We start from the raw sequence: 16,607 nt of genomic DNA, 5'->3' as shown, positions 1-16,607 counted from the left end.
GCTTACCCTAGGGCCAGCTTGGATCAAGAGCCCTGACAGTGGGGCTGTTTTCTGGAACTTGGGCAGCCATAGTTCCTCCCTTTGACTAGTGTTTATCGTGTGCCTTCTATAATCTATAATCCTACTCTGTGCCAGCCACTGGGCAGATTACTCTCCTCTCATTGTCATCTTTAGTCCTTCCATCAGCTAAGAGAGCCTGGAGGCTTGGAGAAATTGCTCGAGGTTTCTCAGTGAGCTAATGGTGGTGATAGAGCTGGAATTCTGTCAGATTCCTGAGCTCTTACCTGCCACCCCATGTGATCAGGCCCCATTCTGGCACATGGAAGGACTGGGGACACCAGGATGAATGTGGCCTGTGTCCTTAGGAAAATTTCTAGCAGAGGATAGTGACAAATAGATAATTTGATACAATCATAGAAAAATTGTAGCTAAGAAGGTGAAATGTCTTTGAGTTGCTTAGTCTTAAGATTCAAAATTGATGCTGGGCTGACCACAAAGTGCCCTGTCCCTTGTTCAGAGAAATTAAAACATGGCAGTTCTGGGGTGAGAGGTGTTAAATCCCTTCATGTACCACACTGGCATGATGCTGATAAATCACACATCTGATCACATTTCCCTTTTTGCCTTTGCTGCTGGGAAGCTCAGAGCCAAATATATGGCCCCCATTTAAATAACCATTATTTTCTTTTTGATACTCTGACTCTCACACCGATCCTGACCTTTGGTCTGCTCTCTCTGATCCTGTTTTTCTGTGTTTATGTTTATGCTTCCTTTCCCTGGTCTGTAACAATTAAAATGTGTGAAATGAGGAGGCAGATACAATGGTCCCCCCTTACCTGCAGGTCTTCAGGCAGAGGAGACCCATCAAGTGGTGGTGGTTCTTCTCTACTAGCCCTTGGATCACTGTAGGGTCGACCAGGAAGCCCAGCTCTCAGTGAAGAGCTGACGCTGCTACCTGGTGGGGGAGCCAGGTCTCTGATCTCCACAAGCCTAGAAAAGAACCACCACCCTGTTTCCATTTTTCAGTTTAAGAACCCCCTGATCCTGCTGCTTCTGGCCTCTGCCTTGGTGAGTGTCCTTACGAAGGAATACGAGGACGCTGTCAGCATCGCCTTGGTGAGTGCGCCACGCTGGGGACGCACCAGGCTCCCAGACCCGGCTACCCAAGGGGCTTGCTAAATCTTTGCTTATCTTTGTTATGCAAGGAAAAAAGTTTGGATGTAGATTTTTTTAAAAAATAGAAAATACAGCAGAAAGAAATCCACATCCTTCTCTATCCCCATGTGGGGTGTCCGGGTTACTTGGCGTCCCTCTCTTGGGGGATACCTGGGTGGCTTCCAGTTCTTTGCTTGGAAACCACGTTGCCCTGAACTCTTCTCCCATCCAGGGTGGAATTTCTGGATCCTGGCTGTGCATGCAGTACAAAGAGTAACTTCTCATAATCGTTACCCAGCAAGAACCACGGGACACCTTTTTAAAAATATGTTTTTTTACTAAGGTGAAAAACACATTAAAATTTGTCATTTTAAAGTGAATAATTCAAGGTCATTTACTACATTCACGATATTGTGTAACCACCACCTCAGTCTAGTTCCAAAATATTTTCATTGCCCTTAAAGGAAACCCTGTACCCACTAAACAGTCCCTCCCCATTCCTCTGCCCACGAGCCTCTGGAAACCACCAACCTGCTTTCTACAGATTTACCTATTCTGGACAGTTCAAATAAATAGAATCATACAATAAGTGACCTTTTATATCTGGTTCTCACTGAACACCTTTTGATGACTTTCATTCCTCCTTCCTTCTTTCTGCCAAGTGCTGTCCTTTAAAATACAAAAACACTCCTTCCATGCAATGGAATTCAGTGCTTCTGTTCGAAAGCCTGAGGCTAGATCCACACCTTCTGATGTGGAGTGATGTTTGCTATCTGTGGTTGAGATGAAAGATTACATCTGCACTCTCTGATCCTGTGTTACAAGTATATGTGCAGGAAAATCCAAAAGGATACCCCAAAATGTGAACCTCTGGGTGGTGGGATTTGGGATGCTTTATTTTGGCTTGTCTGTTTCTAAATTTCTGCACAGTGCATTTATTTTGCAAGAAGAAAGGAAATCTATTTTAAAAGACGAGACCTTTCCTCGCCTTCCATGGGCTCATTCACCCACTCGTCGGGCAGCTGAATGTTAATGTCCCCTCTCCTTTGCCCCCTAGGCGGTGCTGATCGTGGTCACTGTTGCCTTCATCCAGGTGTGTATGTGTGTCCTGAGGTCCCGGGTGGGGTACTCTGGACTGGCGGGAGGCCCCACCCTTGAACCCCATGCTCTCTGTCTTCCTACCAGGAGTATAGGTCAGAGAAATCTCTGGAAGAGCTGACCAAGCTGGTTCCTCCAGAATGTAACTGGTAAGTTGAAGACCCCCCTGGGACTTTTTGGTTCATCAGAGGAGCCAGTGGGCTGGTGACTTCGGCAGAAGTTTTGCAAACTATGAATCCTTGGTGGTGTGATAAGGGAGAACCATGTCTTACTGGGGGTTAGGAAACCCAGTCTCTGCCCTCCAACAAATTACTGTGTGTCCTTGGGCGTGTCATTCACCCTCTGGGCCTCAGCCGTCACTGGTGTCTAATCAGGGTGCTGGTCCTGGGGGCTGTGGGTGGCAGGAATGGCTTTTGGGAAGAGGATGGACCATCTGTGATGAAGTGTGCAAAATGGAGTGCCCTTTTCCTAGGGAAGGCATCCCGAGATTTCACTGGATTCTCAAAGGGTGGGCTCAGAAGAGGCTGAGAGGCAGGGCCGTAACAAGCTGAGGCACTGGAAATCTGCCTGAAGCCAGGTTAGGGGGACAGCTTGAGAATGAACTCATGGACATGTCTGCTTAGCACAGTGCTGTCCAACAGAACTTTCTGGAATGGTCTGTCACCTACACTGCCCAGGATGGCATCACTAGTCCCATGTGGCTCCTGAGGACTTCAGGCGAGGAACTGAATTCTTCTTTAATTTGAATTTAAATAGCCTCACAGGCTAGTGGCTGCTGACTGCGACAGCTCAGCTTAGAGCATCCACAGGGGCTGCTGCCGTGGGTGAAGGCAGAGGTGGTACAGCAGGGAGAGTGTTTTAGCCTGGCTTTTTCTTGGTTGAATTTGTAGCATACTGGTAATCCATGAGTTACTCTCCTTGTAAACATGAAACTGTCTCAGGAAAGGCCCAAGTCTTCTCCCTCACCCCTGCTGGCATCCACTGAGGTTGTTTTAAAGCTGTGTGTCTGCTCAAAAGAAAGTAACTGGAAGTATCTTGTGATCTGAGTCACTTCAAAAGGTACTTTGGGGGTAGCTCTCTGTGTTCTGAAGGATAATTTGGGAGGAAGAAACTTAATGTTTATTTGCATATATATATATAAAATATATAATGTGTATTTGGATATATATATTTATGGCACAACTGAGCCCAGGGCTGGGGGAGAGAAGGGTCAAGTGAGATAAAGTCCCACCTCTGAAAGAATCCACAAGCCAAGTGTGTGTCTGTGGGTCTGTGGGTCTGTGTGTGATACAAGGCAGAAAATAGTAAATAACAAAATAGAGACCAAAAGAGGATGCCGCAGAAGCATGAGAGAGGGTGAGTCAATCCTAGAAGGTTCACTAGGGGCAGTAAAAATGTCTGGGCTTAATGATCGGATAAACAAGGCTGTCAAAAATCCAGGCATGTGACATGTGATGTCATCATAGAAGCAAATGGAGACATCAATGATTTATGGGACTTGATGATCTGCTCTTAAGTTTAAATATCAAGTCTTGGCCTTTCAGGTGAGGGGTATGCATTATTGATGTCCCCGGAAGTCACTTCTGAAAGACAATTTTACTTTAAAAAGCAGCAGAGGCAGGCAGCCTGGGAGAGTTGAAAGAGGGCTTGAAGATAGATAGCCTCACCCCCAAGTCTCCGCCACCCACAGCACAATTTGGGAGAAACACCTGCTGTACAGACCCTTCCTGCTTTACCTCCACCCTTTGTGCATTTATTAAATATTTACTAAGCACCTACTGTGTGCAGGGAGAAATCGTCCCAGGGCTATACTGATGAGCTAGATGGAAGACCTTGGCCTTCCAAGCACTCACATTCCTAACAGGGGAGGCGGATAATGAAGTGAAGGAACAAGATGATTTTAGAATGTGGCAGATGTATTAAAGCCAGAAAGACCCCCACCCCCAAAACCCAAGGCCACACAAAAATTAAAATAAAACTTCAAGGAGATGCATTAGTGACTGGTGGAGGAATAAGAACAACCTTAAATAGCTGGCTGGCAGGCCACCCTGATCTGACATTAAGGAGGTGCTGACATTTAAGTTGAGGCCTGAGAAACAGCAGGAGCCAGCCAAGGGAAGAGCTGGGGAAGAAGAGGTGTAGATCTGATAGATGCTCTTGGCTACAAAAAAAAAAAAAAAAAAAAAAAAAAAAAATAGAAAATACAGCTGCACAAACCACAAGGAAATTGTATTGTCTTATGGCAAGGGATCTGAAGTTGGGGGACAGTGGTGTTTAATTCAAAATGGCACTGAGGACCTAGTACTTTTATTTCTTTACTCTGCTATCCTCAGCTTGTTGACTTTGTTCTCAGGCCTGGTTCCCTCATGGTCCCAAGATGGCTGCCATAGCTCCAGGCATCACAGCCAGACATGAAAAGTTCCAACAGAAGAAGAGGCCATCTGAGTGTGTGCATGTGCATGTGTGTGTGTGTGTATACACAGAGTGAGAAAACCTTTCTCTTGAGACCCCAGCAAATATCCACTCATGTTGTTGCCGAGTCCAAACTCGTTCTGCTCACCACACAACAGGCCAATAAATCAGGAGATGAGGTGTTGGGGCAAGGAATAGCGATTCAGAAAGCCAGCAGACCGAGAGGATGGCAGACTAATGTCTTGGCGAACCATCCTGCTCTAGTCAGAATACAGGATCCTTTTATACAAAACCAAACAAACAAACAAAAAAACCAAGGGAGGGGGTGTGGTTGATTGTTGCAGTCTTCTTGTGCAGGCATTCTTTGTTCTTGCAGCCGTCCCCATGGGCCAAGTCATGGTGTCCCTGTAAACCTCCAACAAAACAAAGGTTATTCTCTACTACAGTGTCTCCTAGGCTAGTGTTGTAGGTCATGCCTATACCTACACCAGTCATGGGCAGGGAATGGAATCACCCTGATGGTCTCAGTCAGTCAGGACCCACCTCCTGGAGCACCTGGCTGTGGGGAGAAGGGTGTGGATCTGAATAAGTTTGAATTTTGTTAACTGGGAAGAAGGGAATGTCTGCTCCAGCACTTAAGGTTGGCAAAGACCTTGAGACTAGAAAGAGCTGGGTGTGTTCAAGGCGTGTGGGAGGGTGGGAGCAGCAAGAGGCTGGCCCATGTTGAGAGGCCTTAGCAGGGCCTCTGGGTTTGACTCCAAGGTCATTGGAGAGGGTTTGGAGCAGGAGGACATTTTGATCTGATTTTGAGTTTTAAGAGCTCTCTGGCTCCCACATGTGGGGTGAATTGAAGAAGGCCAGAGAGGAGGCAGGGGTCCAGTTGAGAGGTTACTGAGGTTTGGACGATGGGCAGAGTGTGGTGGGATTCAAGTCAGAGCCTGTGCACCAAAGCACGTCCCATCCCGAGGCTCTACATTTCCTGAGGCTCTCCAGATAATCCTGGATTCTCAAGGAAAGGTTAAACCAAGTTCAGAAGGACCTGTTGATGGGGGTAATCTATTTTATGATGGCCTGGAGCAACGGCTTTTCTGGCACTTAAGATGCTCCTTCTGGCTCTGAGAAGGCTGTGCCGGCCCTGAGGTCTTGAGACGGGCTCTGCACACCAGAGTGGCGTGTTCTCTGAGGACTGAAGTGCCACTAGCTGCTGGCTCCATTAAGGAAGCTCTAGAACCACTTCTCTCAACCTGCAGAAGCTTCTGGAGGCCATGGGGCCCAGCCTTGTTTCCCGACAGGGTGAACAGTCGCCCCGCTTTTCAAATGAGGCCCAGGATTTCCCAGAAGCCATACACTTTCCCAAAAGTCGTTCAGGATACGTAAAAATTTTTAAAAAAACCACAAAAGCACAAGGGTTTGTCCATAACAGAAAGAGAAAGTGTGTTTGTATAACCTTTACTCAGATTTATCAAACTGCATAAAATTGGGATGTCAATATGGATTCTTTTGCTTTTTCCCATTTCATTTTTTTAAAAATTCATACATATATATATATATATATTTTTTAATGGAGGTGCTAGGGATTGAACCCAGGACCTCATGCATGCTAAGCACACGCTCTACCACTGAACTGTACCCTCACCCCTTGCTTTTTCCCATTTCAAATGCAGCATAAGAGAAGGAAAGCTCCAGCACCTGCTTGCACGAGACCTGGTTCCTGGAGACATTGTGTCTCTCTCCATCGGAGACCGGATCCCCGCGGACATCCGTCTCACAGAGGTGAGGGGCCCCAGACCCTGGTCCGCTGGCGAGGCTGACACTTAGCTTATCAGAGGCAGGGGTCCTCTTTCTGTCTCTCACACATGTGTACACATGTGCGCACATGCAGATGTACGTGTCCACAAACAGGAAATTAGCAAGCAAGCTAATTTCAAACACAAAGCTCCTCCCATTGCATTTCATAATTGATTTATTCTCATATAAGTATAAGCCTAACAAATTTTGGCTATGTGGTCTAGTTGATAGCAAACTGCAGTGGCCAATGAAACCAGGGTGGGGCTGAGGAATGCGGGAAAAGTTGCTTCCAGAAAAGGGCCCCACTGATGTCAGAGAAACGTGCTATCAGATTGTTTAATGATGAGGAGGGGGACAACGAGTAAAGCCAGAAAAAGTCACACAAGCTTTTGCAGTAGCGCTGTGGGCGACACCAGGTGTGGGGCAAGCTCTTTCTCCCACCTTGGTGGGTCGCAGAGTGTCACAGCTTCATGGAACATTTCCCAAGTCTCACCAGATAATCCTGGATTCTCGAGAAAAGGTTAAACCAAGTTCAGAAGGACCTGTTGATGGGGGTAATCTATTTTATGATTCCTTCCAATAATGCCTAAGAATTGTTCAAAGCTTTTACTGGTAAAGGTTTAAGCCCAAGTTATCTGCCTGATTTATTTATTTAAGGAGGACGCGTTCTCAGGATCAAGAGTCGTCCGCTTTTTGAAGGGTGGCCTGGAGGTGGGGGGATGGGGAGAGGCAAAGAGGCCGGGAGCCAGCCCCTGGGCTCTGGGTTTACAGCATTCCTCATCAGCCTTTGAAGTGGTGGCAGGGTCTAGAGGGCACTCTGGCTTTTAAACCCCTCTGCCCCTGACTTTCAGACATCCAGGCCATTAGGGACGAGGGAGATGGTGGGAGCAGGGTGAGCAGGAGGTGTTCCATCCCAGAATGGATTCCTCTCCCCGTCCGCTTCTCCCTGCACCAGCATTTGGCCTCTGACTCTCAGTCAAGGACACGTGAGTCTCATTAGAGAAGCCATTGTCCAGTGGCCAAGCCTCACCTGCAGGGAAGGCTGGGGAAGCCAGTCTGACGTTGTCCACACCTCCCCGATGCCCAGGGCAGGGCCCCATGCTGGGCAGCCAATGAGGAGGACACATGTCTACCCCCAGGTGCTAGAGAGAGACAGTGCAGTTAAGGTGGTTAGTGCATTAGCTGGGGTCCTAGCATTCACAAGCTGTGTGACCTTGAGCAAGTTACTTAATCTCTCTGTGCCTTTTTCCTCATCTGTAAAATGAGATGATAATGCTCACAGGGTGGTTATAAGGATTAAATGACTTCCCAGATGCCAAGTGCTCAGAACAGTGCCCAGCACATGTGAGTGGTGGTGCATGGTAGAGATCAGAGGAGCCTGGGTTTCAAATCCCGGCCCTGCACCTCCCAGCACCTCTCAGCACCTCTCAGCTGGGAGGAAGGGACTGGCCTCTCTGAACCTCTTATTCCTCATCTATCAAGGGAGTTAACGTTCATTCCTCTCCCATGGGGTTATCGTGAAGATTAAACAATCCAAAACCTGCCACCTGCTCTTGCAGTGCCTGGTGTGGGGACAAAGTCACTGAATACCAGCAGTTGGTTTTATCATTTATCATTACTGGTCTCTACAATGGTTCTTTGAAACCATTTTTTAAACCTCATATAACTCCTTTACTACTTCAGCTGGCTTTCTTCCTACCATGCTTCTATTACATTAAATTGTCATTGGTATTTGACACCACAAGGGCTTTGTTCAAGGCTCTCAGCCATGAACACCCTACAGATTTCCTTTTGGTCCTTTGCAACTCCATTAAAAGCAAATTGTTTTGCTTACTCACGGTGGAATATTTTTCTCAGCTATTAAGCTCTGAGATCCAGGAGAACTTTATATACATTTCAAAGTCATCAAGGTCCAGGAAACAGTGTGGGCTTCCTAGGAAGGCAGGCTCAAGAAAGCTCTTAAAATAAGTAATGCAAATACTAGCCCATTTTGTAAGTGTGTCCAGGTCACAGAACATTTTCTCTTCCCAGAGTTAAAACCAAGGCCACGGCCTTGGTGAAAGGCTGACCTGAGATACTGGTGGAGCAGGGCCCACTGCTTGCTCTTTCTCCCCCATCATATCCAAAATGAAAAAGGGACTGGATGGGATCTGTCAGGACTCCAGGCGATGCTTTGTCGAGGTAGAAACATGGGCAGGTGTGAGGAGACAGGAAGTGCCTTTGTGTGCCCCTGAGCAGGAAGTGATGGGGTTGCCTGGGCCCTCAATTGTACTGTCTTTAGGCCAAATCATCTCCTTGGTGGTCACTGGCATCTGGTGGGTTCTGTGCCCCGAATCTCTTTTCAGATTTGCCCTCACCTGACATGATGCCGAGAGGTCACCAGCAATCCCCCACACCCCCAAACACACACACACAACCAGCTTTGTGCCTCATTGGTCCAGATGCTCCCCTCCGTCTCTGCCTCCCTTTGTTTTTCTCCACGTGAAGAGAAATAATGTGCAGGCAGTCGACGCTTGAATAACACAGGATTGAACTGTGCAGGTCCACTTAGACGCAGATTTTTTTCAATAGTAAATACTCCAGCACTGCACGGTCTGTCACTGGGTGAGCCTGGGATGCAGAGGGCTGACTGAAGTCGTACGAGGATTTTCACCTGTGCCCTAACCCCCCAGCGCTACTCAAGGGTCAGCCATATAAGAAAAATCAAGTCTTCACTAGCCACTGTATAAAAACTGCCTTGCTTCATCTCCCAGCAACCTTAAGAGAACAGGACTCTCCATTTACAATGAGGACATGGAAGCCTAGAGAGGTTAAGGAGCCACCTGAGGTCACACAGCAGTAAGTGGGGCAGAGGAGCTTTGAACCCGGGTCATCTGGTTCCAGGGCCCTTGCAAGTAATCAATAAATAATCTGTAATAAGAATAGAAAAGAGTTTTATTCACACCAAACTGACACTGTAGCCCAGGAGACAGCCTCTACACAGCTCTGAGAAACTGCTCCGGAGAAGCATGGTTTTCAGCACAGCTTTGCATCTTGTCAGAACAAAGAAAAACAAAAAACATACATCAAAAATGGCAGGGACACATTCCTTCAAGGCTTCAAAAAAGACAGATTAGTATGTAGACAGTGAGAAGCGTGGATTACCAGTATGGGCTTCCTAGGAAGGGAGGAGTTTGTCCCTGTCTTCAAAGTGGGCATTCTTTACTTCTGGATAATGCAGTCCTTCCTTTGATGGTTAAAACAGATGTACCGTGTACGTTAACCAGGCCATAAGGCGGGCTGTTCTGGTGATCATGAAATTCAAGCCAAGTCATCAGCCAGGATGACTTCCCCATACCTCAGCTGCAAACATTCCTTCCATCTCCTCTTCCCCTGTGACCTCCTCCTCTGCCTCTTTTCCTGGCTCTCTGTCTCCCTCTGGGTTTCCTCAGGGTACCAGTTTCCTACAGCTGCTGAAGAAATTACTACATATTTAGTGGCTTAAAACAATACGAATGTGTTAGCTTACCGTTCTAGAAGTCAGAATCAGATTCAGTTTCACTGAATCGAAATCAAGGTGCTGGCAGGGCTGTGCTCCCTCCAGGAGCTTGGGGGAGAATTTGCTCCCTTTGCCTTTCGTAGCTTCCGGAGGCCGCCCACATTCCTTGGCTTGTGGCCCTGGATCACTCCAACTGCTGCTTCTGTCGTTGTGTTTCTGACCCTCAGATGCTTCTCTGATCCTCCCCTTATAAGGCCCTTGTGATGACATTTAGGGCCCACCAGGATCCAGGACACTCACCCAGTCTCAAGGTCCTTAACTTAATCACATCTGCAGAGTCTCTTTTGCCATCAAGGTAACACATTTCCAAGTTCCGAGGATTAGGACTTGGGCGTCTTTGGGGGATTGGATGGGATGGGGGGCTATCATTCAGCCCGCCACACCCAAAGCCCTCCTCTGAGCCTCTCTCTCCTCCACTCCTGCGTCAGGGAACCCCTCCCCAAATCCCCATCACTCAGATATTTCTTGAGCACCTGCTCTGTGCCAGGAACTGTGCTTGGTACCAAGGAGATGGGGAGAAAACCGACCTGTTGCCTGTGCTCGTGGGTTTATAGCCCAGAGTGACAGACAAGCCACATGTACTCATGACAGCTTTTAAAACCAGCTCACAGGTGGGAGGGGCTGGTGCCACGTCTGCTCCCTTTGCTCCCCCAGGTCACAGACCTCCTGGTGGACGAGTCCAGTTTCACAGGAGAAGCTGAGCCAAGCAGTAAGACGGACACCCCGCTGACGGGTGAGGGTGACCTCACCACCCTGAGCAACATTGTCTTCATGGGGACCCTGGTGCAGTGTGGAAAGGGGAAGGTACGCCCCGGGGTGCCTGGGACCTCAACCTCCCTCACCCACAGGCTTTCAGCCTCAGACTCACACTTGTCTCCCCTGAGGGCAGGGCGTCGTGATTGGAACAGGCGAGAGGTCCCAGTTCGGAGAAGTGTTTAAGATGATGCAAGCCGAAGAGGTAAGGGCAGTGGGGTTTTGGTCTTATAAGCTGGGTTCTGACGTTACTCTCAGTGAGTCATACCAGTCCTGCCTAGCCCTTAGGAGTGAGGCCAATGTGATCAGTGTGAGGATTTTTGTCAAGAGAGAACTTACAGCAACATGCACAGGTCTTAAGTGTAGCAGGCAATGCACGTTTATATACGTGTCCCCATGTCATTGTCTCTCAGCTCAAGATGTAAAAAATCCAAGCAGAAGCTGGGGGACGCTGCCGGGATCCTATCTAACAAACCCACTGTTCTCATCCTTCCAGACGCCTAAAACTCCTCTACAAAAAAGCATGGACAGGCTGGGGAAGCAGCTGACACTTTTCTCATTCGGCATCATTGGTGGGTAAAACGGTTTCTGCCCTGGGTCTTGGAGGGGAGGGAGGCAAGGAGGGAGACATCCTGAGCACCCACAGCGCTTTCTCACCTGCCTTGCTACTCACCTGGGTGAGGAGTCCTGGGGGCATACCACACATGGGAAATTTGGAAATAATACAGAAATGTTGAAAACAGCCCACAATAAACCGGTTGGCTGTTTCTTTCTTTTACTTGAACTGGCTTGATCCTTCCCTGAAAAAGGAAAACCATTCTCTTTTGTAGGTAGGAGGGTATCTTCCTTAAAAAGAAAAAGGAGAGAGTTTGTAAAAACTTGTATTATTCATGATTGCCCTGTGTCTGTATTCCTGTAAACTCTTTAGGAAGATGATTTCAGATGTTAGGGAACGTGTGTGTGCGTGTGTGTGTGTGTACGTACGTATGTACACACACATACACACAGAGATATATGTACATATATCTGTTTATTTCTTCCCCAGGCCTCATCATGTTCACAGGCTGGCTGCAAGGGAAACAGCTCCTTAGCATGTTCACCATCGGGGTCAGGTAAGGGTGCTGGGCTGTCCCCTTCCATCTGTGCAGTGAGAGACAGTGGGCAGATTTGGGGGACAGGAACAGTGTGGGGCATATGTACCCCCTTCCACCCAAGCCACAGTCTCCCCATAGCACATTATCTACCAGGTGGGATATCCAGCTACTGTCTACAAAATGAATGAAGGCCAGCAATTTGGAGTTCCTATTCCTGTCACTCGTATTGTTGTTTAGTTGAAGTGTAGTTGATTTACAATGTTGTGGGTGTTTTGGAGGTTTTTGTTGTTGTTGTTATTTTAGAGGAGGTACTGGGCTTGGAAGCCAGGACCTCGTGCATGCTAAGCACGCGCTCTCCCACTGAGCTCTACCCTCAACCGACAGTGTTGTGTTAGTTTCTGGTGTACAGCATGGTGATTCAGCAGCGTCCATGGACCTAGAGATGATCATACAAAGTGAAGTAAGTCAGACAGAGCAAGACAAATATCCTATAAGATCACTTATATGTGGAATCTAAAAAATGGCACAAATGAACTTATTTATAAAACAGAAAGAGACTCATAGACATATAAGACAGACTTATGGTTACTAAAGGGGGAAGAGGGGAAGGGATAGATTAGGAGTTTGGAATCAGCACATACACACTACCACTCCGTCACTCTGGCCCATGGGCTTGGGTCTCCCTGGTAGAGAGCACAAACTCCAGAGCCAGCCTGCCCAGGTTTAAATTCTGCCTTTGCCACTGGCCAGTCGTGCGACCTTGGGCAAGCTTCTTCACCTCCTGCACCTCCGTTTGCTCCTCTGTCAACAGGGGTGATGTCAGCCCTCCTAGGGGTGCTGGGAGGATGCTCTGGGTTGCTGGCTCAGTTGCCTGCAGCCACCTCCCGAACACCGTGTGTGCATATTCTCATTGGGAACTTGGCCCTTGATTGACGGAGGCGGCTGTAGGAGAGGACAGAGGACTAGAGCTGCGGCCACACAGCTGACGGCAGGGCTGGGAATCCAGGTCTTGACTTTAAGCCCAGGGAGCTCACCTTTCCCCTACATGGTGATTTTTTTTTCCTAGTTTGATCTTCATCTTAATTTTTTTTTTATTGAAGTTTAGTTGATTTATAATGCTGTGTTAGTTTCTGGTATACAGCATAGTGAGTCAGTTATACATATATAATCTTTCATATTCTTTTTCATTATAGATTATTATAAACTACTCAATATAGTTCCCTGTGCTACACAGTAGGACCTTATTGTTTATCCATTTTATAGATAGTAATGTGTATCTGCTAATCTCAAACTCCTAATTTATCCCTCCCCCACCCCCTTCCCCTTTGATACCCATTAGTTTGTTTCCTATGTCTGTAAGTCTGTTTTGTAAATAAGTTCATTTATTATGTAGATTCCACATACAAGTGATATCATATGATACCTGTCTTTCTCTGTCTAACTTACTTCACTTTGTATGATAATCTCTAGGTCCATCCAAGTTGCTGCAAATGGCATTATTTTATTCTTTTTTATGGCTGAGTAGTATTCCATTGTATAAATATACCACATCTTCTTTCTCCAGTCATCTGTTGATGGACATTTAGATTGTTTCCATGTCTTGGCTATTGTATATACTGCTGCTGTAAACATTGGGGTGCATGTGTCTTTTTGAATTATAGTTTTCTGCAGATATACACCCAGGAATGGGATTGCTAGATGATATGGTATTTCTTTTTAGTTTTTTAAGGAACTTTCATACTGCTCTCCATAGTGGCTGCACCAATTTGCATTCCCACCAACAGTGTAGGAGGGTTCCCTTTTCTCCACACCCTCTCGAGCATTTATTGTTTCCCCACGTAATGATTCTAATAAGGGACTAGCCCACCCCAGGTCCCCATGGAGGATCAGAGATGAGCGGGGGAGGCAGGCTCTGTGCAGGGTGTGAGCGACACTGCTGCAGATTTTCTATGACTGCTCAGGGACACGGGGTGCCGGGGGTTGTCACTAACAGGGCGTGTCCCAGCGGAAGGGCAGCTGGTGACCCTCCTGGGACATGAAGGAGCCACATCAGGCCCCTTATGGTTTCCGGAGGGTGACCTATTTCCACCCCTCACCCCTGCTGCTGTTGCTGTCCAAGGTCAAGGTGTTGGCAGGGCTGTGCCCCCTCGGAAGGCTCCAGGGGAGAGTCTGTCTCATGATTTCCTCTCGTCTCTTGGTGTTATCGGCCATCCTTGGGTCCCTTGGCTTGTAGATGCCTCACTCCAGTCTCTTTCTCTGTTGTCACATGGCCCCTCTTGTGTGTCTGTCCCTCTGTCCCTTCTCCTCTTGTAAGGACACCAGTCATACCAGACTAGTGTGGGCACCCTAATCACCTCCCCTTAACTTGTCCCCATCTGCAAAGACCCTATTTCCAAGGAAGGTCACATTTATGGGCATGAGAGGCTGTGGAGGGGGGTGATCAGGACTTCAGCGGGTCTTTTTTGAGGGACACGACACACCTCGTAATACTGAGGCGGGGCTGCTGGGATGGTTGGAGGACAGACTCATCAGAGTTGAGGAATCTGAGGAAGCCAGGGTGGGAAGGACCAGCAAATGGATGTGGATGTTGAAGTTGCCAAGAACATGATTTGAGAGAGGCTAGGCATGTTGGTTCTAGAATCTTCGAGAAACTGAAGGGGGCATAGCCAGGGTCTACTGACGCTGGGTCAAGGTTGGGGGAAGGGTCGAGAGGACCACATGACCTTGTTCATCATGGCGCAGCTCCATGGGGCAGACTCATCTCCATTTCACAGATGGAGAAGCTTATGCACTTGGCTGTGGTTACAGAATCAGGGAGTGGAGGAAACAGGCTCGAAACCCCATGTCTTCTGATCCAAAGCCAGGGTCCTTGTCAGTACCCCTGGCCACCTCTCATTGGGGCAGGAACCCTCCTGCAGGGAGAGCCACCACTCCCACTCCCTGTCCTCCGGGCTGTGGCACTCGGTTTATTCACCTTATAAATATTTGCTGAACAACTGCTGACTCTCTGCCTGCATCATCTGGTGATGGTGGAGCAGAATCCCAGAGTCTGCAGGCTGGTGGGGAAAGTCAACGTGGACAATTTAAGTGAATGCTAGCAAAATAGTCACAACTTCTGATCAGTGCTCCCAAGGAAGCGACTGCTGAGAGAGAGATTAAAAGGGAGGGAGGGACGGGCCCTGAAAGGGTGGCTGGGGAGGTATCTGAGGAGTTGGAGTTGGGAGACGCAGAGCCTGAGCAGACAAGATGGGGTGGGGGTGGGGGTGTCAGCTAGAGGACTGATCCTGTGGAAGCCCCCGGCCCCTTTTCTCTGGATTCGCATCACATCCCCAGAATCCTTCTCAAACTCCACACCAGACTATCTCTATTATTCTTTGGAGCAGAGAGATGAAAAGTGAAGGTCATTCCTGACATAGAGATGGAAGGCGAAGGGAGGTGTGGACCCCAGCTTGTTATGAGGAGAGGGAGTGGGCAGCAGGCTGCGCCGTGGAACGTGGAGTTTGAGGCGAGGCAGGGCATCTTGGAAGAGTCGGACACTGGAGAGCGGGGTTCTTAGAAATGAGCCTAACTAACCTCCCCACATAAGCATCCCTGTGAGAGCTGGCCAGTGCTCTGACTCAGGGTCTGGCTGGTGCCTGAGACTCTGCATTCCAAATGTGCTCCGGGAGTGCTGATGCTGCTGGTTCCAGAGGTATCTCTGAGCAGTGAGGCCATGACTAGAAACTCCCCTAGTTGGGGTTCCAGGGCAGAAGGCTGAGCCCCCAAAAAGGGAATTCAGGTTACTCAGCCTTCAGAGGCAGGTGCAATGGCAGAGGGTGAAACCTTGCTCACGAGGGGCTCCTGGAAAAAGCAGAGCTCTCAGAAGCCATGATGTGTAAGAACCTCCCCCAAATAAGGATGTGCTCAGTTCTGTCTTATAAACCACGATGAGTTCCAAGAGCCACAAAGACTATTAAATATTTCCAGGTAAAGAGGAAGAAAGGCTCCTGTGTCCACCCCAGCCTCACCTCCCCAAAGTCATTTCTGCTTTCTTAACCTCCCCTTCCTTCTCCTCGTCCCACTCGATCCATGGTGCATTTGTGATTGAGAGATAATAGACTCTGTTCGTTTCCCTTGTGACTTTGAAAGGACGGGGTTTCTTCAGTTTTTAGCAGAATTAAAATCACTCAAAGCCTCTAAATCGTTAGGCAGAAACTGCAGGCTAGCTGGGGAGGAAGAGATCCTCCAAAATAAATAACATGAGAATCGTTCTTTTGAAAACTTTATCCCACTTCCCTCTGCCTTGAGTGACATTCAAGATGACCCAAGGTCTACTTGCTTTTCCTGGTCTGCTCTAATCTTTATGAGTTGGCCAATTAATGTTTTATTATTTTGAAAGCATCCAGGTGCAGGCAGCACCCTTCCCCTGCCACGTTGGAGGAAAGCACTCATGATAACCCTTTACAAATGTTTGCCTAACTCGTCTTGTCAGCCTGTGCCATAAAACCAAGGAAGCCTTCCTGTTGTCACATAGAAACAGGACACAGCCCCGAAACCAGATTCAGTCATCTTGGTTTATATAACTCATCCCTGAATGCTCCATTGTCCCTCACCATTCATAGATTCATATACCATATTTCTTTGATTCTAAGATGCACATTCTTCTTCACATCTTAACTTCTCTGGAGCCAGACTGCTTCTTACAAGTGTTGCAATAGGAAAGCACTGTTTCATTGATTAATGGGCAGTATGTTTCCCTTTTCTTAGTAGTGCCCTTCACAATTAGCAGT

General features: G+C 47.9%; 1 protein-coding gene across 2 annotated transcripts in view; it reads left to right on the top strand.

Annotated features, from left to right (window-relative positions):
• Positions 1 to 16,607, top strand: part of ATP2C2 (ATPase secretory pathway Ca2+ transporting 2) — a 55,613-nt gene that overhangs the window by 22,600 nt on the left and 16,406 nt on the right. For both annotated transcript variants that reach the window (XM_031457962.2, XM_064488914.1), the window contains exons 4-11: positions 1,027 to 1,116; positions 2,213 to 2,248; positions 2,341 to 2,402; positions 6,330 to 6,438; positions 10,646 to 10,795; positions 10,881 to 10,949; positions 11,241 to 11,316; positions 11,790 to 11,856. In XM_031457962.2, coding sequence (XP_031313822.1) covers positions 1,027 to 1,116; positions 2,213 to 2,248; positions 2,341 to 2,402; positions 6,330 to 6,438; positions 10,646 to 10,795; positions 10,881 to 10,949; positions 11,241 to 11,316; positions 11,790 to 11,856 — 659 coding nt within the window. The remainder of the gene's footprint in view (positions 1 to 1,026; positions 1,117 to 2,212; positions 2,249 to 2,340; positions 2,403 to 6,329; positions 6,439 to 10,645; positions 10,796 to 10,880; positions 10,950 to 11,240; positions 11,317 to 11,789; positions 11,857 to 16,607) is intronic.

Source organism: Camelus dromedarius, chromosome 9, assembly GCF_036321535.1.
Source record: "Camelus dromedarius isolate mCamDro1 chromosome 9, mCamDro1.pat, whole genome shotgun sequence".
In the NCBI taxonomy this organism is placed as follows: domain Eukaryota; kingdom Metazoa; phylum Chordata; class Mammalia; order Artiodactyla; family Camelidae; genus Camelus; species Camelus dromedarius.
Note: the sequence above shows the minus strand (reverse complement) of the source record. Positions and strands in the feature narration are given on the sequence as shown.